General features: G+C 33.6%; 2 protein-coding genes across 3 annotated transcripts in view; one reads left to right on the top strand and one right to left on the bottom strand.

The window, feature by feature from the left end:
- Nucleotides 1–941: 941 nt before the first annotated feature.
- Nucleotides 942–5,081, bottom strand: polr2h (RNA polymerase II, I and III subunit H). Its single transcript, XM_056447906.1, has 5 exons — nt 4,693–5,081; nt 3,681–3,764; nt 2,662–2,755; nt 2,185–2,268; nt 942–1,266 (listed from the first exon to the last, which is right to left on the bottom strand). The coding sequence occupies exons 1-5, from the start codon at nt 4,763–4,765 to the stop codon at nt 1,149–1,151; spliced, it is 453 nt and encodes a 150-aa protein (XP_056303881.1). The 5' UTR covers nt 4,766–5,081; the 3' UTR covers nt 942–1,148.
- A 1,422-nt stretch (nt 5,082–6,503) lies between these two features.
- The window catches only part of LOC130216300 (lisH domain-containing protein ARMC9), a 76,979-nt gene continuing 61,049 nt past the window's right edge, over nt 6,504–22,433 (top strand). For both annotated transcript variants that reach the window (XM_056448199.1, XM_056448198.1), the window contains exons 1-8: nt 6,504–6,650; nt 9,225–9,310; nt 11,301–11,426; nt 12,655–12,825; nt 13,326–13,481; nt 14,854–14,946; nt 20,676–20,700; nt 22,018–22,175. In XM_056448199.1, the coding sequence (XP_056304174.1) occupies nt 9,236–9,310; nt 11,301–11,426; nt 12,655–12,825; nt 13,326–13,481; nt 14,854–14,946; nt 20,676–20,700; nt 22,018–22,175 (804 nt within the window). In that variant the 5' untranslated portion in view covers nt 6,504–6,650; nt 9,225–9,235. The remainder of the gene's footprint in view (nt 6,651–9,224; nt 9,311–11,300; nt 11,427–12,654; nt 12,826–13,325; nt 13,482–14,853; nt 14,947–20,675; nt 20,701–22,017; nt 22,176–22,433) is intronic.

Genomic DNA, 22,433 nt, shown 5'->3' with positions numbered 1-22,433 from the left:
AAAAGTCAAGTAAAATATCTTTATGTTGCTTCAACTTATTTTAAGAAATTAATGATTTTTTTTTATTATACAAAGTTTAACAATGTTTTTCATCAGCTTGATTGATGCAAGTTGAGACAACTAAACGTTTATTTAATTCAACAAAAGAAATTAAGGCAGCAATAATTTTATTTACTGTTATGTATTTCCAAAAATATATAGATTTTAAATGTAGTACTGAATGCTATTTTAAAGTAATGTAAGGAACATTATTAAACTAAATGATCGTATATTGCATTTCTAAAGAAATAATAAGTGTTAATTAATCACTAAACTCCATTTAATAATGTCAAATGTAAAAAAGTGCATATATAGAATGATATACAAAAAATTATATTTTAAATATTTTAAATATTAAATATCCCAACTTTTCTAAAATATTTTACAATAAAATAAACATTATTAGTATGTTAGCAAATATTATTAAAAAAAAATTTGCTCTTCGTTAAACAGAAATTGGGGGAAAAAATAAACAGCGGTGCTGATAATTCAGGAGGGCTAATAATTCTGACTTCAACTGTATATATATATTTATATATAAAGTATTTTCCCCATTGATGAAAATTACATATATTTTGAATAATAACATGAATTTCTCTCATTTGCAGCAGGATAAATGGAGTTACAGCAGTGTTCATTCATTCAGACTGACAGTAAAGCAGTCTCTCTGACGTCGGTCTCATGATGTTCATTACAGCTCACACACACAGCCACCCACTCTCTCTCTCTCTTACATTCACATACACTTCGGCTTGATTCAACTGGATCTCCGTTTGTGCTGAAACTACATTTTTTTGCCGTTGCTTAAATTGACAGTTTCCAGGACTTTTATTTCTCGTCCACATGAGCAGTCTGAAAACATTTTATTCAGGCAAAAGAAAAGAAATACTTCCAAAAGCCCATTACTAGTAAACACAATCTCATTTTTACTGATAAAAAAATAAACAGGCAGAATGTCACATGACTCAGATGTAAATAATGAGATGCAAAACCTTTATCAAGTCATTTTTTTTCAAATGATGAGCAGATATTTTGAGATTATTACCCATGGGCCACAGTTTGTCATGAAAGAGAAGCATTAAAAAAGTGTCCGTCCTCAGTGGTAGGCTTCAGAACGCTAGTTTCTTCATCAGTAGATAAACTCTGCTGTCCACTTCAAACCCGTGCAGATTATTAGCATCGCCTTGAAGACGCATCAGCAGGCCTCCATACGACACGTACGCTGATCTGTGCACAAACAAACATACACACATTCACTCACGGCTAAATCAACAAGCAGAACAGCGGAGGAAGGAAACAGATTCTGCATTGATGCTGGGATTTTCAAAGTGCTCAGTTTTTAACAGCAGAGGGCACTCTAGGCTAGTTTTAATGAACAGGTGGTGCTCTATGCTAATTTTTAACAGCAGTTAGCACTCTACCATGGTTTTTAACAGCAGATGTTGCTCTAGGCTAGTTTTGAACAGCAAATGGTGCTCCAGGCTAGTTTTGAACAGCAGATAGCACTCTAGGCTCCTTTTTAACTGCAGACTGCTCTAAGCTGGTTTTTAGCGGCGGTCTAGGCTAGTTTTTACAGCAGGCGGCACTCTAGCCTAGTTTTTTACAGCAGATGTCGCTCTAGGCTAATTTTTAACAGCAGTTAGCACTCTGTGATAGTTTTTAACAGCAGATGTTGCTCTAGGCTAATTTTTAACAGCAGTTAGCACTCTGTGATAGTTTTTAACAGCAGATGTTGCTCTAGGCTAGTTTTTAACAGCAGTTAGCACTCTACGATAGTTTTGAACAGCAGATGGTGCTGTAGGCTAACAGCAGACAGTGCTCTAGGCTAGTTTTAACAGCAGGTGGCGCTCAAGGCTGTTTTTTAACAGTGATTTAAGCAAGTTTATAACAGCAATTAAGCTCAAAATTAAATAGAAATGCATTTTGAATATGTCAGAATCGATTAAGAATCTTCTTTTTAAATAAATTTTCACCACAGCTTTATCAACAATATTTATATCAGCACAATATATAATAATAACGCAAATTAAATGTTTACTTTATTCAAACTACCTTGATAAAAAAATATCTCATATTTCATGCATTCAGCTATATTGTAAAAACCCTTTAAAAATGAAGTAAATATGTAAATAAATCAATACTCACAGTCGTGTGGCGGCTTCTGTAGATGTTTCATCTCCTTCAATCCTATAAACCTTTCCGTACATCACATAATCAAATTGATCCGCTCTGCAAAACGGCAACAAAGACCACCGAGTTTCATTTCTATCGTCTGTGTTGACCATTTTGTGGAATTAAAGTAGCAGTGATATAAGTAAGACAATTCCTTATTGATTAATAAAATTACCTATCAGTCATAATACTAGAAGTCATTTAAATACAACTTTAATGATGTCATTAGTAATTAATTAACATTTCTGTCATGTAACTTCCCCAACACTAATCATATTTTATACATATAAAGCCACACCCATTAAAGGGTATTATTGTTTGAATTATTGGCTGCTTCACCATTCATTAAATTGAGTTACATAACATCAGCTCACACATCATTTAAATGACAATTACCATATTATCGTACACATGAGATATCTAAGCTTGTGTTTAGGAGTAATGTTTGACCTGGATGGCCGATCGTCTTGAGGATTGTATTCTCCATCGTCCGGCGTCCCGTCCTCATAAAGAGTGCTGGCAATCACCAGTCTGAACTTGTCACCTGACACAATGACATCATCCACATTAACAGATGACAGCAAAACAACATTATCATCACTAGGGCGGCACGATACTGGAAAAACATGTAATTACTGGTATAAAATTAGAGAAAATACTTTATTTGGTATTTTAAAAAAAAATCGATTTATGCAACGACCAAATTAACAGTTAATTAGACATATAATAGTATAAAAATGTCATTGTTTATAGGTTGTTTGCACATGACATCATTGATGAAGCGCAAAATTCAGATGAAGGGCAGGAAGGGATTCTTCTGCATAGGAATTAGGGATGCTCCGATCGATCGGCTGGAGATTGGTATCGGCTGATAATCACATTTTATGACTCAATTGGTACTCGCTAATCTGGCTGATCACATGAACAGATTGCAAGCGTTCGTTTACGGGTTTACAAGCAGAGGAAGATGCATTTTTACTTCTTCTGCATCAAATATGCACTCCAAACTTTTTCGTTGAATTATTCTTCCATCATCTACAATGTTTACAAATTGCACTGTTAGTCATTTTTCGTAACATTTTTTTGCAGCATCCTTCATTTATTCCTTTAGGAGAGATCTCCACTTAAGTATCATACTTGAGGGGGAAAACATGCTTTATGTGACTATTGCGAATGATCACATTGCGAAATCGATGCTGAAACGTGCAGCCATAGTTAACATTGAGATTTGCAGCAGCATTTTTTGTTTGTTGCTGGTTATTCATTATTGTAGAGTAGTAGTGTAAATATAGTAAGGCAGAAGAGAGTCAGGCTTGCACATTTATTGCACTTGTCTGTGATATGAATATTGTATATATACACTATTTTCACGATAATAAGAACAACTTTCAGACATATTGTGCAGCCCATTATCATGATGATATGAACTCAAAACAACTACAACACAGAGAGTGAGTAGAGTGACTTACCAAGATCAACAGGGTAAATTTGGATGTTGACGTCGAGGATGAGGTCCATTTTGAAGGACTCACTTTCACAGTGAAGACGAGACACTGATCATCACAAAAACAAAACAACATATCAAACGTGATTTCTAGACTTTTGAAAAAGAAACTAGCAGTTGATTTAATAAAAAAAAAAACTATTATTGTTCAAACCAACTGATGTTTAAGCATTTATGATGGCTCTGCCTTTAGATTTCCCTTTCACGCAGTTTGTTTTTTACTTTATTTTTTTAATTTTGATCACTACATATTATAAAGGTAGCATCAACAAAAAGAATATAAAATATAGATTTTTAAAAAATCCTAAATAATTAAAAAACAACATTATTATTATTAATAATGGTAGTATTAATAGCAAAATTGTGTCTCCCTTGCATTTAAATTGACATTTAGACAATGGAAAAAAAATTCTACATTTTTTATTTTATCATTTCATATTTTACTGCGATTAAGTTCTTCAATATTCTCCATTTAAAGTAAATATTAAAACGTGATCAAGAAAATAATTTCAAAAGTTCAATTAAAAAAACTTTAAGCCCTTCAACATCCATTATTAAAGTAGCATTTATAATAAGTATACAATAAGTTTGACTCTATGGCTACTAAAAAAGAAACCTACTTTTCAATATATTTTACTACAATTGTTTTACATTAATTGATTGATACGAACAACTTCATATTTCAATAAAAAATGATACACAAACAAATAAAAATAGAAATAAAGTAAATACAATTCACAAAAACTATATATTTATATATATATATATATATATATATATATATATATATATACACACACGCACATCTCTATCTACCATCAATATATATACATATTTATAGAGAGAGAAAATACTGTGTATATAAATAAACACAGCGTTATTATGAGTATATGATATATAATCAAACAAACAAATAAATCTTCGTGTAGTTTGTTAGTTTTATCCGGTAAGTTAAATGAATTAAGTGGATAAATCACCTCTGTCAAACTTCTTCCCATCAGGATCGATATCCTTCACATCAAAGATATCCTCGAACAAAATCCCAGCCATTTATACTCCAGCTGAATACGAAAAAAGCTCAGTTTGGTGAATTAAAATCCCGCTGAAAACTAAATTATCTAGAAAATCAACACAAAATTCGAGCTGTGAAGATATGAAGACACTTCATTCAAACACTCTCCTGCTAGGTTAAATATCGTTGTAAATAAGCGCGTTCTGTCAATGTGACGCACTTCCTACAGATATATTGTGCGTAAACCAGTTCAGTAGTATTAATAATAAAACTACTGTACAATGAAGCAACTTTCTTTTCGTTCAACACAAATATGAAACATGCCGCGAGACAATGTGCTTCGTCTATGGTCACTTGATTCACTACTACTTCCGGTTCGTGGCGCGCTTTTACGACAGCAGCGTATTCGCAATCATATTATATGTCTTAGGTTGAACATTTAATCATTGATATTTTAATGGAAATAACCTGCACACATACAACATAACTACATTTTCATTCATTCATTCATTCATTCATTCATTCATTTTCTTTTCAGCTTAGTCCCACAGCGGAATGAAACGCCAACTTATCCAGCACGTTTTTTCGCAGCGGATGCCCTTCCAGCCGCATCCCATCTCTGGGAAACATCCATACATACTCATACACAGAAACACCAACTGACCTAGCCAAGGCTCGAACCAGCGACCTTCTTGCTGTGAGGCGACAGCACTGCGCCACTGCGTCGCCCCTAATTTATTATTATTATCATTATTAATTTATTATTATCATCATCATTCATTCATTCATTTTCTTTTTGGCTTAGTCCCTTTATTCATCAGGGGTCGGCACAGCGGAATGAACCGCCAACTTATCCAGCATATGTTTTACGCAGCGGATGCCCTTCCTGCTGCAACCCATCACTGGGAAACACTCATACACGCTCATACACACTCATACACTACGGACAATTTAGCTTACCCTATTCACCTGTACCGCATGTCTTTGGACTTGTGGGGGAAACCGGAGCACCCAGAGGAAAACCACACAAATGCAGAGAGAACGTGCGAACTCCACACAGAAACGCCAACTGACCCAGCTGAGGCTCAAACCAGCGACCTTCTTGCTGTAAGGCGACAACACTACCTACTGCGCCACCACGTCACTCTTTTATATTATCATTATTATTATTAAATTATCATTTTTATTATTATACATTTATTATTATTGTCTTTGTCTTTATTAATGCATTTGTGCACATAATAATAATAAAATATGTTTTATTTAGTCATAATAATACAACTTAGTATAATACAAATATGTACACAAATGCACAAATATTGCTATAATATAAAGGTTAACATTTAAAGGTTAAAATTTAAGTTTTAAAAGTAAATATGAAATATGTTATAAAGATATATATTTATTTTATTTTATTTATATCCATACATAATTTAAATGAGAATTTACACTTTGAACAAACATGAAATGTTATTTTAATGAAGCATTTTTCATTATCTTTACTGAAATTCTTACTTAGTTTTGTATAATTATTATTTGTTTATCAAAATCAGCGTATATCAATATTAAAATAAGTGCTTTGTTACTATTAATATGTAATATATAAAATTTTAATATTATTTTATTAGAGGACACTAAAAATACTTAACCAACCATGTCCCATTAACCACGACATTCAAAGATGACTACAAATCTACACCCCATAAAACTACAATTATTTTACGACACTCATTTCCGACACCCCAACTCCCGTCGCGGTTACTAGGAGAAAGCGTCTTCCTCATGGTTACCATCACAATTAGCCAAACATCTTCCGTTAATCCTGCTGAACTCATCTTTAAACACGTTTGTATCTCCGTGATTTTGATATAAAACGCTTCAGATATGTTAACCGACGGCTGCACATGAGATATAGTTCGTGAGGTGAGCTAATTTCTACAGTTTTCGACTGATTATTAAGCATGCTCACAAGCTAACAACAGCAGCATTCAGAGTTGTTTACGTTACGTTGATTCTGTTTATTAGAACCATCGACGAATACATACAAGTATAAGTAGGATATATAAGTAGGTCTAACTTACATTCTGGGTAACCAGGTGGTTTGCTAATTTTCCCTGAAGGTAATACATGATGTAAGTGATAGATTTGGTAAACAAATGAATCGTTTTGTGTCGTTTTTCTCAAATATTACCTTACACGTTTGCTGAATTGGGGTAAAGTTGGTTTTATATCACAGCCGTGGCCAGCCTGGTGAAAGTCGTAGACTTTTTTTCTCCAAAAGTGGACCATTTTGCAGTTACAAGCCTCATTTTCTATTTAATTATGATATTTAGATACTGCATTTTACACTGTAAAATATATATGATCATTTAGTCCTGACAACATAAGTTTTTAGTTCATTGTAACTTATTAAACTAAGTTAATCATGTTCTAACTTAATTTTATAAGTTACGAAAGCTGTTTTAAGTCAGTTTAACATAATATGAGTTCAATGGACTCATACGGTTAATTTGATTCACCTTAAAATTTTAAGGCAACCATAATTTATTTTTTAGTGTAGTGACATTTTAAGCACTATTTTTAGCTGAATTAGCTTGTCGCATGGTCATCATAACCACACTTTTTTGATGTACCAAAATATTTCCAAAAGATTTATAATAAAGAAACACTGAAAAAATATCAATATTTTTAAATGCTAATTTATTACATCATATATCATTAGAAAAAAACTGCCTGCTCTACCAAATGGTTGACCATATTTTGACAGTTTTAAATAATGACCGTTAAAGTCATTTAAAGAATGACTGTGTTAATATATGGTTTACATGCATGGTTTTTAAATTATGGTTTACATTGTTGGTTTACAAAAACATCAAACAAACATAATCCTGTTGCACTACTACACTTGATTCTGGGTTTTATTGTAAAAAAAGAAAAGAAAAAAAAAACGTGATAAATGAAAATCTGAAATATTTTATGGCATACTTCAATAAATAAAGATGATTTAGTATTCAAAAGTGTTTTATTTTGAATATGTTTTTAAATAAATTGGTCATACACTTCATATTTTTTCAGATTTTTACAGTATATGTATTAATTCCGGTACTTTTACCATAAACCAACATATCAACCATTTGGTAGCTGTTGATATTCTAGAAATTATGGGATGTGTTGGGGAAAAATGCATTGATTGTGTTAACTAGCAACATTAGGAGTTAAGAAATGCAATCCAAATTTAGTTTTATTTTGGTTTGGAAGTTAAAGGGTTAAAGTCTGTGGCCTATTGTAATTTATTATGCAAATAACAAACTGGCCAGCACATTCAACTTTCCTCATCCAGAATTTGGCCATTTGAATGATAAAAAATTAAAACACAACAATAATGTACAGCTTTATGATTTGTCTAGCCTCTCTTGTAAAAAAAAGTACATTTGAAAATTAATGTATAACAACAATAGCCAAATTAGTGCTCAAATTAATTTTAAAATAGTAAATAAAAGTTACTTGTAAAATTATTTCTCTATTTAAAAGCAATACAGCAGCAAAAGATGACTTCACTTGCGTCGGTTTGCATGTATTTTTGAGCAGCTGAATGTTGGAATCATGAAAAATAATAGTTTGCATTGGACAAAACTGATTAGCTGAAGTCCAGAGGATTCAGCTTGGTCTTAAAGCCCTTTTCAATTTATTATTTTTACTATTTATGATGGCATGGCAGTCAAAAAAGGGCAAATGAGCTCATGTATGGGACAAATTCTGGACCGTGGTCAGTGAGGGGTGGTGGGTCTTTTGAACCACCAGAGCCCCCCTGGCTATGGGCCTGTATATTCGCACATTTGGACTTTCTCTTTAATAATATAATTTTAGAAAAGTATCCTTTGCAAATTCTGAATAGAGAAATCATATTAGCTGCCAATGTCTACTGCGGTAAGGTATATTCATTAAAATAACTTTTAATGAATAAAATAGTAAAAATCAAGTAAACGACAACACAATTTCAGATAAAGGTATCGAATCAACTGCAAACTATTCAGATTATTATTCTCTATGATGCACAAGACTCATTTTTCTCTGATTTTGCCATCATAATGTTTAAATACAGTACCAAATCCATATTTGTGTTATGTTAAATACACTGAAAACCCTGACATTAATTAAACCCTGACACTACTTGAAGTAAATGGTACAACATTCAAAGTACAGATCACAGTACATTGTTCACAGTCAATTAAATAGTGCTAATATTGTTTTGATGTCAAACTTACATTCTATATCTGACCGAATATTTAAAGTAACGTGGTAAACAAATTTAGGAACCATGTCACAAGTTATAAATAATAAAAAATGTAAATTAAAAATGAATGAATGTGTGAATATAAAACCAACTTACCTCAATCTTACGAACTAGCTAAAAGTGCTTAATGCTTTCCTCTGTATTATACTTATGCATGTCCCAGTGTTGGTATTGTCTTGATGCAGAGTGTTTTATTTTTGCAGACTGTGGATCGATGAGCTCCAGAAAGTCTCTGAAGATGGGAGAGAATCTGGCCAGTGAAAGTGACCTGCTGTCTATGATCAGCGAGGTGGGTTTACAGCGCTGCTCACAGATTATTATGAGGCAAAACACTGCTGGATAAGAGTAACAAAATACATGACGATAGGGTTAGTTCACTCAAAACTGACCATTCTGTTATAAATTAATCACAAATCAGCAAATTCTGAATTGGGAAATCCTATTAGCGGATGGAAATGCTAGTGATGTGCATACATTTTGAAAATGCACTTTAAAAAAACTTGTCCACACATAACTGCATAGCACTGTGTGAAAAAGTGTTTGCCCCCTTGTTAAAACATAACTTATCTCTGGTTTATCACACCTGAGTTCAATTTCTCTAGCCACACTCAGGCCTGATTATTTCTACACCTGTTTGCAATCAAGAAATGACTTGAATAGGACCTGCCTGAGAAAGGGAATTAGACCAAAAGATCCTCAAATTCTAGGCATCATGCAGAGATCCAAAGAAATTCAATAACACAAAGTAAAATACTAGAGATCTACAAATCTAGAAAAGGTTATACCGCCATTTCTGAAGCTTTGAGTCTGCAGTGAGAGCCATTATATACAAATGGCAAAAACATGGAACAGTAGAGAACCTTCCCAGGAGTGGCAGGCTGACCAAATTTACCCAAAGAGCACAGCGACAACTGAGCCAAGGGCTCACAAAAGACCCCACAACAACATCCAAAGAACTGTAGGCCTCACTTGCCTCAGTTAAGGTGAGTGTTCATGACCACCATAAGTTCCAAGATGAAAACCACTTCTGAGCAAAAGTAACATAAATGCTTGTCTCAGTTTTGCCAGAAAATATCTTGATGATCCCCAAGAGTATTGGGGGGAAAAAAGACAGACATGACAAAAGTTAAAACATTTTGTAAGGTGTGTGTCCCATTATGTGTGGCGTAAAAGTAACATGGCAATTGAGATGACCATCATATCAACAATAAAATTTGGTGGTGCTTGAGTGATATCTGGGGCTGTTTTGCTGCTTCAGGACCTGAAAGACTTGCTGTAATAAATGGAACCTTGAATTCTGCTGTGTACCAAAATATTCTGAAGGAGAACATCCGGGCATCTGTTAGTGACCTCAAGCTGAAGCCAACTTGGGTTCTGCAGCAGGACAATAATCCAAATCAAGCAAACCCACTTCTAAATGGCTAAAGAAAAACACAATAAGACTTTGGAGTGGCCTAGCCAAATTCCTGAACTCAGTCTAATTAAGATGCAGTAGCATGATTTTAAAAAGGCGGTTCATGCTTGAAAACCCTCCAATGTGGCTAAATTGCTACAATTCTGCAAAGATGAGTGAGTCAAAATTCCTCTGCAGCGACGCAAAAGACTCATTGCAGATTATCTAAAAAACTTGATTGCAGTTGTTGCTGCTAAGTGTGGCCAGTTATTAGGTTTCGAGGGCAAACACTTTTTCAAACAGGGCTATGTAGTTTTATATTTAGTAACAATAATAATAAAAACCTTAATTAAAAAACTCCATGATGTGTTTACTTGTTATCGTTCATTCATTCATTTTCTTTTCGGCTTAGTCCCTTTATTAATATGGGGTCGCCAAAAGAAAAAGAAAAGGAAGACTTTGGAGTGGCCTAGCAAACATTCTGACCTGAATCCAATTAAGATGTTGTAGCATGATCTTAAAAAGGCGGTTCATGCTGGAAAACCTTCCAATTTGTCAATTAGAGTTTAAAGCTTACCTATTTCCTTGGGAGTGCTGTGGCTGGTATTTAAGGGTTTCTGTCATGGCACTTAACGTTTGCGGCAGACAGTCAAATTGCTTGTCACTGGAAGTTTATCTTATGTAATTTGTTGTTAGGATATGGTGCTACTCTCAAAGTGGCAGAAATACTGTTTATATAGGTTATGTACAAATTTAGACATGAATATAAGGTAATCGGAATTTAAAATTTGCTTTACGAAAAGTTTTTTTGCCTATTTACTTCATCTTAATTAAATTGCACCAATATAGATGTAAAAGTGACTAATATTGTAATAATCCTCCACAGTATCTGAAGTTTGGCGAGTTTGAAGAGACAGCGAGGACATTTGAAAAGGAAGTCAAACGCAAAGGGAAACCAGCGCTCAAAAGTGCAGGAGCTTCACGACGAGACTCCAAAACCATCGGCATTTACGTGAGACGCCATTGATTTACACATTACATCAAATGCAGATTTGTGTCATCAGAAAAATATTAATGCATGTTGAACAAAACAAGCCGAATATATGATGTAGTATATGTAATGTCATGTTAGATTTATTAGTATTTCGTAATCATTTCCAAAAACATCACGAAGTAAACTTGTATAAAGGTGTATATACTGTAGAAGTTTTATTCATAAAATGTGCAATTTTTATTTCTAAAAATATTTTTTAATGTGTATATAGTCTAATAATAAGCTTAAAATGAATAGTTTAAATCTTTAACTGATTAACTTCTCTTTTTTTATTTCAATATTTATTTACTGAGTTATTTACAATGTAAACAAACAGAGAAAAAGTGAATAATGAAAGCGTTTTACTTAGCTTTTTATTTTCTCAAATAAATTTACTTTAAATAGTGTGTTGTAATGGTGTTTAGATAAAATAAGATAAAACAAAATTGAAAGTATGTTTTTATTTATTTATTTATTCATTCATTTATAACATTGTTGTTGTTGTTGGGGGTAGCGCTGGGGGTAGCGCTGTCGCCTCACAGCAAGAAGGTCGCTGGTTCGAGCCGCAGCTGGGCCAGTTGGCATTTCTGTGTGGAGTTTGCATGTTCTCCCCGTGTTGGCGTGGGTTTCCTCCAGGTGCTCCGGTTTCCCCCACAGTCCAAAGACATGCGGTACAGGTGAATTGGATAAGCTAAATTGTCCGTAGTGTATGTGTATGGATTGCAGCTGGAAGGGCATCTGCTGCGTAAAACATATGCTGGATAAGTTGGTGGTTCATTCCGTTGTGGCGACCCCGGATGAATAAATGGACTTAGCTGAAAAGAAAATGAATGAATGAATGAATGAAACAAGAAATACGTTGGGACCATTGTTTTTCTTTGCGTCCCTCAAAATGGTCTGTATACATTTTGTCTGATTACTTTTTGATATTTGTGTTCTTTGAAATGATACATTTTTCAATTTTTATCCTAATAAAGTCGGAAAATAAGTATTATAATGCTTAATAATGTTAAATTTTATAACAGAATCAATATCTATAATCTCACTGTTGCTAAATCATATTTTCCTGTGAAAAGCGTCCTTTTTTGCCAGTTTTGTGTAAAAATAAGTGAAAAGCACCTACAAGTGTAGTATTAATATGAATATATCACTATTATTTTTGTTGTTGTTGTTAATTCACTACTCTATCCTTTTTTTTCTTCTGCAGGAGGATTTTCTCAGCTCATTTAATGATGGAGACTACAAGGTATTTTCTGAGCTGTGGGCTAAAAATATCCCTCCCGAGATTCGGGATTTTGATCCAGTCGCCCAAAAACTGGAATTCTACCTACAAATCCATTTTACGATTTACCCACTCAAGTCACCTTTAGGAAGCCACGTAAGTGCACTGTACCATTAAAAAACGGTAATATAGAGTGGTTACATTTATATTTAAATGAAGTATAAAGGCCCAGGAAACTACATGCAGTTTTCTAAGTGACCAACAGATAGCGCCATAAAATAAGTTCACCAAAACGTCTGCTTCAGCTGTTCAGTCAGAAACGGCATCTTAAAAGCATAGTTCACCCAAAAATGAAAAATCAGTTTCTGTCTTCTTTTACACACACTATGATAAAGCTGTAACCATTGACTTCCATAGTATTTGTATTAATATGTAAAGTATTACTATGGAAGTCAATGTTTACAGCTTTCTTCAGAATATTTGATATTGTGTTTAAAAGTAGATATTAACTCTTGAGGCAGAATGAACAGTGAATAAATGTTCATTTAAGGGTGAACTGTTTCATTAAGTCTTCATTTGAATGACACAGTATTGTCTTTCAGTCGAGATGTGAATGTTCTTGTTGATGAATATAAAATTAGAGTTGTGTTTTACAGGACAAAGCTGAGTTTGACAGTCGGATCACGCATTTCAGACACTACCTGGAGACCAGAGGAGCCGCGCTCAGCCAAACCACTGAGTTCCTGCCATTCTACGCTCTGCCGTTTGTGCCCAATCCCATGGTGCACCCGTCCTTCCAGGAGCTGTTCCAGGTACAGCCATCAGTCAGGTTTCCATCAACCTATTTTTATGTGCATTCTGAATTATTGCATTAAAACAAATGCTTGATGGAAACACAAAGATGCGCTTTAATTTGGAAAATGTGCAAAAAAAGTATGCACACAACTGAGTAGGATAAACTTTTTATTTAATCTGGAAAAATATGCATATATTACATGCTATTTTTATTTTAGGATCATTATTAGGGATAATTTAATGTAGTCTTTTTGAACATCCTTCTAAATGTCTTTTTATGTGTTTATCACTAAGTATATATATGTAATTATATAATACCTTACTGATTTTGTATATGTACACTCACCGGCCACTTTATTAGGGACACCTTACTAGTATTATGTTGGACACTTTTTATCTTCAGAGCTGCCTTAACCCTTTGTGGTATAGATTCAACAAGGTACTGGAAATATTCCTCAGAGATTTTGCTCCATATTGACATGATAGCATCACACAGTTGCTGCAGATTTGTCGGCTCCACATCCATGATGCGAATCTCCCGTTCCACCACATCCCAAATGTGCTCTATTGGATTGAGTTCTGGTGACTGTGGAGGCCATTTAAGTACAGTGAACTCATTGTCATGTTCAAGAAACCAGTCTGAGATGATTCGCGCTTTATGACATGGCGTGATGCTAATGGGCCCAAAGTGTGCAAGAAAATATCCCCCACACCATTACACCATCACCAGCCTGAACCGTTAATGCAAGAGGAATTGGATATTTCCTCTTTTTCAGACCATTCTCTGTAAACCCTAGAGATAGCTGTGCGTGAAAATCCCAGTAGATCAGCAGTTTCTGAAATAATTTTACTTAAAAAGACTTCAAAATATTGAGTTATTGAGTGTTTTGTTGCAGTTCTTTCTTATAAATTCCCCTCCATTATTAAGGCATGAAAAAGTCCAACTTGAACATTCGTTGAAATGTCCTCTTATATGTTCAGCATTGTTACATAATGTTAGATTTATCCAATGACTGCACTTTCAATAAGAATGAAATAAAATAAAACATTAATAATAATGATTTTGTAGTTATTTAATTGAAACCATTTGGAGTGATACAAATAAATGCTTACATTTTAAATGACATTTAAAAATATACATGTAAAAGGTGCAGTTTGAATCAAAGTTAAAGAATTAAAAGAATTTCTATTGTCTACACTGAGGTTTATATGAATTTTAAGAAGCACTGAGTCGAGTAATTATATTAATTATTGAGCAACAGAAATCAGACAAGTAATTTAAATACAATTTTACTGATGAAATTAATAAATTTTTTGAAGTAACACATCTGTTGAGTGTGCTAAAGCTTGCATGTGTGAGTCTACAGAAGTGTGTTTTCTGACCCACAGGACTCCTGGATGCCTGATCTGAGGGACAGGATGGAGAAGTTCCTCACAATCACCCTGAAAGCTTCGAACACGCCAAGGCTTCTTGCTTTATACGTATCCTTTCGACTATATATACACTGAAACTTTACTGTACTGAAACTATGATTCCCAGACCAATAAAAGGCATGGGAAATGAGAGTCATATAATGAACCAAAGCTCATCGCAAACTTCTTTTCCCACAATTGTAGAAACACACTGATCTGTATAAGGAGCTCAGCTTCACTCAAACAAACTGCTAAACAACATCATGGTAACACACACTACACTAAAGTAACGCAGTAAATGTTGTATAGATTATATTACACTGTAAATAATGATACCATCACAAATTCACCACAGCATATAATTTAAGCTACTTTCACTTTATTTTAATAAGTTAATTGGGTTTCAACTTTATTTTTTAAGTTTTGATTTGATGTTTTAGGTCTGTTTATTTGATGTTATCTAATGCTTAATGTACTTTTTTTCACCATGTTTTGCTGTATAATAAGGTAGTCCAGTCCTCCTTACATCATAGGTGGAAATCACATATGTTCTTGTTCACTATAAAGGCACACGAGGCGATGATTCCACTATATATTTCTAGTCTTCCGTGTTTGAGCAGAGTTAAATATTCCAGCAGACCTTCACCTGGAATTCAATGCCGGGAGTTCATTCTGAACATGGGAAATCAGCTTTTTCTTATTATGCTCCTTGCAGAACAACTGATTAATACACAACTAGAAGTAATTCCTTCTTTGACTAATGTTAGGCATTTATTGCAGTGGGAATTGAATGAGCCTTCTTGTTGTTTTAATGAAGAGGTTGGTTCTGTGGTGATCCTTGTGTTTTAGATATATCATTTTCGCTTTATGTTTTGGATGTCATATTGTCGTAAAATTAGGCTAAATATGAAGTATTTTTCCCTCTTTGGAAGAAAAGATTTCTGTTAATCTCAATTTAGCCTTCCTGGAAAAATGATGGATGAATAGATAGACAGACAGACAGACAGACAGACAGATAGATAGATGGATGGACGAATGAACTAATGGATGAATAGACGGATGGATAGATGGACTGACAGATAGATAGATAGATAGATAGATAGATAGATAGATAGATGGATGGATGGATGGATGGATGGATGGATGGATGGATGGATGGATGGATTGATAGATAGGTGGATGGACAGATAGATGGATGGATAGATGGATATAGACCAGTAACCGTTGACTTCAATAGTAGGAACAAAAAAATACAATGGAAGTCAATGGTTACAGGTTTCCAACATTGTTTAAAATATCTTATCTTGTGTTCAAAAGAAGAAATTAAACGCATAAAGGTTTTTATTGAAAATTGGTTACAATTGACTTCAATAGTAGGAACAAAAAATACAATGAAAGTCAATTGTTACAGGTTTCCAACATTCTTCAAAATATCTTCTTTTGTGTTTAACAGAAGAAATGAAACGCATAAAGTTTTAAAATTAAAACTGGTATCCATTGATTTTAATAGTAGGAACAGAAAAATACAATGGAAGTCAATGGTTACAGGTTTCCAACATTCTTCAAAATATCTTCTCTCATGTTCAACAGAATAAATGAAACACATAAAGGTTTATAATGAAAACCGGTAACCATTGATTCAATAGTAGGAACAAAAAATACAACAAAAGTCAATGGTTACAGCTTTCCAACATTCTTCAAAACATCTTCTGTGTTCAACAGAAGAAAGAAACTCAAACAGGATTGTGATGTGGAGGATGAGGAAATGATGACAGAATTTTTTAAAAAGGTCACGTATACAGAAAACTGACATATAAAACTGTGTTTTACGATTAAATCAGAGTATATAATCACACAGCTGCAGAAATCTGATATCAACACCAACACACGGAAGAAGAAATATGAAACCCGAATAACTGCACGATCGCAATCATAAATGTGTAGGATTTTTTATCCCTCGAGCAAACTCTGTTTTTATGCATTTAATGTGTGTTTATCATTGTTTATCAGTCCGTGTTTAAGTCTATAAATGAATCTAAATCAGAATCTACATTAGAGCTTGAACTTTGAAAGCTGACCGATTTATTTCTGATAAGGTGTGGGAGGATTTTAGAGGAAGCAGTTGTAATTTCCAATCAAGTTGCAAAATCTTGACGGCATAGTTCTGTGGATAATCATTAAATGTGTTCAGGTTTCTCAGTGCAGATGGTTAACTTTTATTGATTTATTGAACCATATCAAATGTCACATTTCTAATCTTACGCCACAATGTTTCATGTTCAGCAGAAGTAAGAATCTTAAGTTTACTTTATTAACAATGTCTACATCACCACATACAAATACACATGACATAAATCTACATGAATGTATAAAAATAATTCAAGCATAAATCAATGGTTTCCATTTAAAGCTCTGATAATTGGTTAAACATTCTTTAAAGGGGAGCTATTATGCAAAAATCACTTTCATAAGATGTTTAAACACAGTTGTGTGGCTGCAGTGTGTGAATATAACCAGCTTCTAATGGTAAACATTAATTAAGTGTATTTTTATTGTCACACTTGATAAAAACAGTCTGCAGAAACACTTTGATTGACATTCTCCCTTTGTACGTTTCATCAGATGGGGAAAGCCCCGCCCACTAGTGACCATCTCTCCCTCATTAGCATAAACAACCCTAAGTGAGAAGCAGCCGTCTGCCATTAGAGTTTTGAATCTGCCGCTATGCTGACACACAGGCGTTTGTAGCTCCGCCCTCTTCTGAAAAGAGCTAGATCCCATTTGAATTTGAAGCGACAGTCACTAAAATGACAAAATTAGGATCAAAGCCTAAGAGGGTCAGTTTCAGAGAGTTATAAAAAATCATTTGTGTCATATTTTGAGCTGAAACCTCACCCACACACACTCTAGGGACATCAGAAACTTATTTTACATTCTGTAAAAACGGGTGTAATAGGTCTCCTTTAATGCTTGTGGTTGCCTAAAGTATCTACTTGATGGAAGTGGTATAAACAACATTCTCAGCTATTTTTAAAGTAATTTACTTGACTTTACATTCATAGAGGTCATTTAAGAGGTCAAAAACACAAACAAACAAAATAGTTTACAACCACATGAGGGAGAGGAAATGGAAGTTTTCATTTCTGGGTGAACTATCCCATTAATGGCAATAAAAAACCTGTAATAATTAAATAAGTTGTTGTTTAAAGGAACAATACACATTTAAAAGGGTCATTTTACAGCTCCTGTAGAATTAAAGAGTTTTACCATTTTTGAATCCGTTCAGCCAATCTTTGGAATTGGCAGAAGCACTTTTAGCTTAGCATAAATCATTGAATCTGATTAGACCATTAGCACCTCGCTTTAAAAATGGCCAAAGAGTTTCGATAACTTTCCTTATTAACGATTGACTCTTCTGTAGTTACATCAAATACTAAGAGAGATTAGTAAGATCCTTGATTATTATGCCAGAATGAGAGCTTGGTTCCTAGCTCATATCAGACTAGAAAATACCAAGTGTTTCTTTAAGATTTACCGACTTTAAGAATTGCGACTTTACAATAAACTCAATCGAACTCTGTTGTAGAACAGGAATATTACACCAGAATAAGATTATAGTTCCTAGTAAAATCAGCCTAAAAGAGCAACCTTTCATTTTCTGTCAATTTTTACAGAGTCAAGCTTTAAATAGGAAAATAATCAAAACTTTTTGGCCATTTTTTGAGTGAGATGCTAACAGCCTAATCCGGTTCAATGATCTATGCTAAGCTAAGCTAAAGAGTGCTCTCGCCAGACCCGGAGATCAGCTGAATGGATTAAAATATGGTAAAACTCAACTCTTTAACTCTGGGGGGTTGTAAATTGAGGCTATTTCTAAAAAAAGTGGAGTGTTCCTTTAAGAGCTGATTTAATGACTTTAAGTATTGTGACTTTACAATAAAGTCAATTGAACTCTCATGTAATACAGGAAATCCAGAGGATTACGATTATGTTTAATAACTAAACATCTCCGCAAAGTTTCTGGATTATGAGAGTAAAGTTCCTAGTCATATCAGCTTGAAAATACCAACTTTTTCTTTTCTGTCAGTCTTATCACACAATCCAACTACAGAAGAGTCAAGCTTCAATTAGGTCAGTTATTGAAACATTTTTTCAGTGGGATGGTAATGGTCTAATCCGATTCAATGATTTATGCTAAGCTAAGCTAAATGTTCTCCTACCAGACACAGAGATTGACTGAATAGATTAAAAGTAAATGGTAAAACTCAACTATTTAACTGTAGAAGAGCTGTAAAATGACCATATATGTTGGAAAGCCTGAGGATGCAATTAAGTTTATTAAGTTACATTTTACCTCCTTTCTAGGGTTTCAGAGAAAAGGTAACACAACAAAAAAATTCTGATAAATAAATAATCTAATTTAATTTGAATATATAATAATAAATCAATGTTTAATAATGTGCGTGGAGAACCTCCTTTTTCTCTATCCCAGCATACGTTCACTTAAGATATAAGGGAAAAGAAAACTAAAAAAAAAAAAAAAAGGTTTAAAAAAAAATGTCCTCTTTTATTCACTGTTTAACAGAGTCAATCTTTTTTACATTTCCAGAAAGAGTAAACAAAACAAAGAAACACTTAAATGAAAACTTGCTTAGCCAAAATCGTCAGGAGAGGGTAAGGCCAAAATAACAAATAAAACAAAAGCTTCCTAAATAGACAATAAGTCTTATATTTCCTATTACAAAAAAAACTCAAATCAATGACAGTGCTCTTACAGCACTCCCTGACAAAACCCAAAACAGGAGAAAACTTAAAATGGGATAAACCCAAATTAAATCTGCACCCGTCTCCCTACACAGCTTACGTTAACTCTTTCACATAAAGTTACACGTCACTCTTATGTATGCTACAATCTCACAAGTTCATGTTTTAGATATCACTGGTAAAGCAAAAACAGGGACTCTCTCCATGCTTTGCTGCTCTGCCTCTTAATAAAGTCTGGACGCTTGATCAACAGAAACAGATCCGACTTGCTCTGATTGGAAGCAGGTGCGGCTTGTTTGGAGTGCTGCTCAATGAAAGAGAGAGAGAGAGAGATCAATAAAAAAAACAGGGGAGAACAATAAACTGCCACTCACACCAAATACCTATCACCCAAATACATCATAGGATGTAACAAATGAAACATCTCAGCATGATTATGCCAGAATAAGAAGTTAGTTCCTAGTTATATCAGCCTATAAAATAGCAACCTTTCATTTTCTGTCAGTCTTATTACAGAGTCAAGCTTTAAATAGGAAAATTAGCAGAACTCTTTGGCCAATTTTTGAGTGAGATGCTAACGGTCTAATCCAATTCAATGATTTGTGCTAAGCTAATAGTGCTCAAGCCAGACCCTGAGATTGGCTAAATGAATTAAAAAATTGGAAAACTTAACAGTTTAACTCTCAAGGAGCTGTAAAATGAGCAGATATACAAAAAAAAAAAAACAGCTGATTTTGTAATATCAAGATTTGCGACTTTACAATAAACTCAGCTGAACTCTGTTGTAATACAGAATTATGTGATCGTGTTTGATAATTAAACATCTCAGTGCATTGTGCTTTGTAATGAAACGCTCTTGTTCTGTTGTTGTGTGAGAACAATGGCTGTGGATTGTGAAAATCATTGTGTTTGATGAACAAGCGCTGTGTTGTTTACGATGTATGTGTGGTTTGAGGGCAGGGACAATTATTGACATTAATCCACTGAAATGAAAAATGACTTGCTGTCATGAAGCCTTAACATCAGGAAACCAGAACGACGCTGGAAAAGGCAACAAAGGTGGATTGTTCTGGATGTTTACTTTAGTGCACCATTCATAGTTGACTGTACAATATAATATAATCCCTAAAAATAATGACTTTTTAAAAAATATAATATAATATAATATAATATAATATAATATAATATAATATAATATAATATAATATAATATAATATAATATAATATAATAATTCAAATCCCTAAAAATTACTTTTATCCTTAATTAAAATATAATAATTTGGCGTTTATTTTTAAATATAATAATTTAAATTCCTAATAATAATATTAATTTTAAATATAACATATTATAACATAGGGGGATTCAGTGGCGCAGTAGGTAGTGCTGTCGCCTCACAGCAAGAAGGTCGCTGGTTCAAGCCTCGGCTGGGTCAGTTGGCAATTCTGTGTGGAGTTTGCATGTTCTCCCTGCGTTCGCGTGGGTTTCCTCCGGGTGCTCCGGTTTCCCCCACAGTCCAAAGACATGTGGTACAGGTGAATTGGGTAGGCTAAATTGTCCGTAGTGTGTGTGAGTAAGTGTGTATGTGTTTCCCAGTGATGGGTTGCAGCTGGAAGGGCATCCGCTGGATAAGTTGGCAGTTCATTCCGCTGTGGCGACCCCAGATTAATAAAGGGACTATGCCGAAAAGAAAATGAATGAATGAATGAATGATATTATAACATATAATATAATATAATAATTCAAAACCTTAATAAAATAACTTTTATTCTTAATTAAAATATAATAATTTGGCATTTATTTTTAAATATAATATCATATAATATAACATAATAATTCAAATCCCTTTATTCTTAATTAAAATATAATAATTTGGCATTTATCTTTAAATATAATATAATATAATATAATATAATATAATATAATATAATATAATATAATATAATATAATGTATTTCCCAGAGATATGGTGGTTCATTCCGCTGCGGCGACCCCGGATTAATAAAGGGACTAAGCCGAAAAGAAAATGAATGAATGATTAATATAATATAATATAATATAATATAATATAATATAATATAATATAATATAATATAATATAATATAATATAATATAATATAATATAATATAATATAATATAATATAATACAATGATTTAAATCCCATAAACTACTGACATTTATCTTTAAATATAATATAATATATAATATAATATAACCTTAAGTATTTATATAAATATTTATCATATTTTTAAAAGTTTAAATAGTATTTGTTTATCATATGTAAAATGCACTGTGACTATTTGACTTTTTCCATCGTGCATACTGTATGTACTCCAACCTCTTCTCTGACTCTTCTCTGACATTGTGGAAACAGAAGCCATCCAGCAAATGCAGCTCCAGTTGACTGAGGCAGAAAGAAAGTCTGTCGTCCAAATCCGCAGATTCGCCAAACTGCAAGCCGATCACCACAACCTTATCGGGGTCACGGCCGAGCTGGTGGACTCCCTAGAAGCAACCGTCCGCGGAAAGATGGCAAGCACACATTCCTCACGATGCTCACACGTTATTCACAGAAAACGCAGATAATGGGCTATGTGCACAGCTAGTGTTTTTCAGCCAATGATAAACTCCCAGTACAAGGTTTATGTGACTATTTTCAATTTCATAAGGTTTCTTTTACACCATCGATAAAGTAATTTAATTCAAATATAACCAGTTAAATAGACTTAAGCATTCATTTAGTTTTTCAAGCATAAAACAAGATGAAAGACCATCAGTAGCAGCAGGCTA

This window comes from Danio aesculapii, chromosome 22 (genome assembly GCF_903798145.1).
Source record: "Danio aesculapii chromosome 22, fDanAes4.1, whole genome shotgun sequence".
Classification (NCBI taxonomy): domain Eukaryota; kingdom Metazoa; phylum Chordata; class Actinopteri; order Cypriniformes; family Danionidae; genus Danio; species Danio aesculapii.
The sequence above is the reverse complement of the archived record's forward strand: the minus strand, read 5'-3'. Positions and strand labels throughout refer to the sequence as shown.

Excerpts from the sequence above, each read along its gene's own strand:
- polr2h (XM_056447906.1), bottom strand. The coding sequence starts at position 4,765 with ATGGCTGGGATTTTGTTCGAGGATATCTTTGATGTGAAGGATATCGAT. Across the intron at positions 2,756-3,680 it reads AATTTACCCTGTTGATCTTG|GTGACAAGTTCAGACTGGTG; the intron begins GTAAGTCACTCT and ends TCATTGTGTCAG. Across the intron at positions 1,267-2,184 it reads ACAGAAGCCGCCACACGACT|ATCAGCGTACGTGTCGTATG; the intron begins GTGAGTATTGAT and ends GTTTGTGCACAG.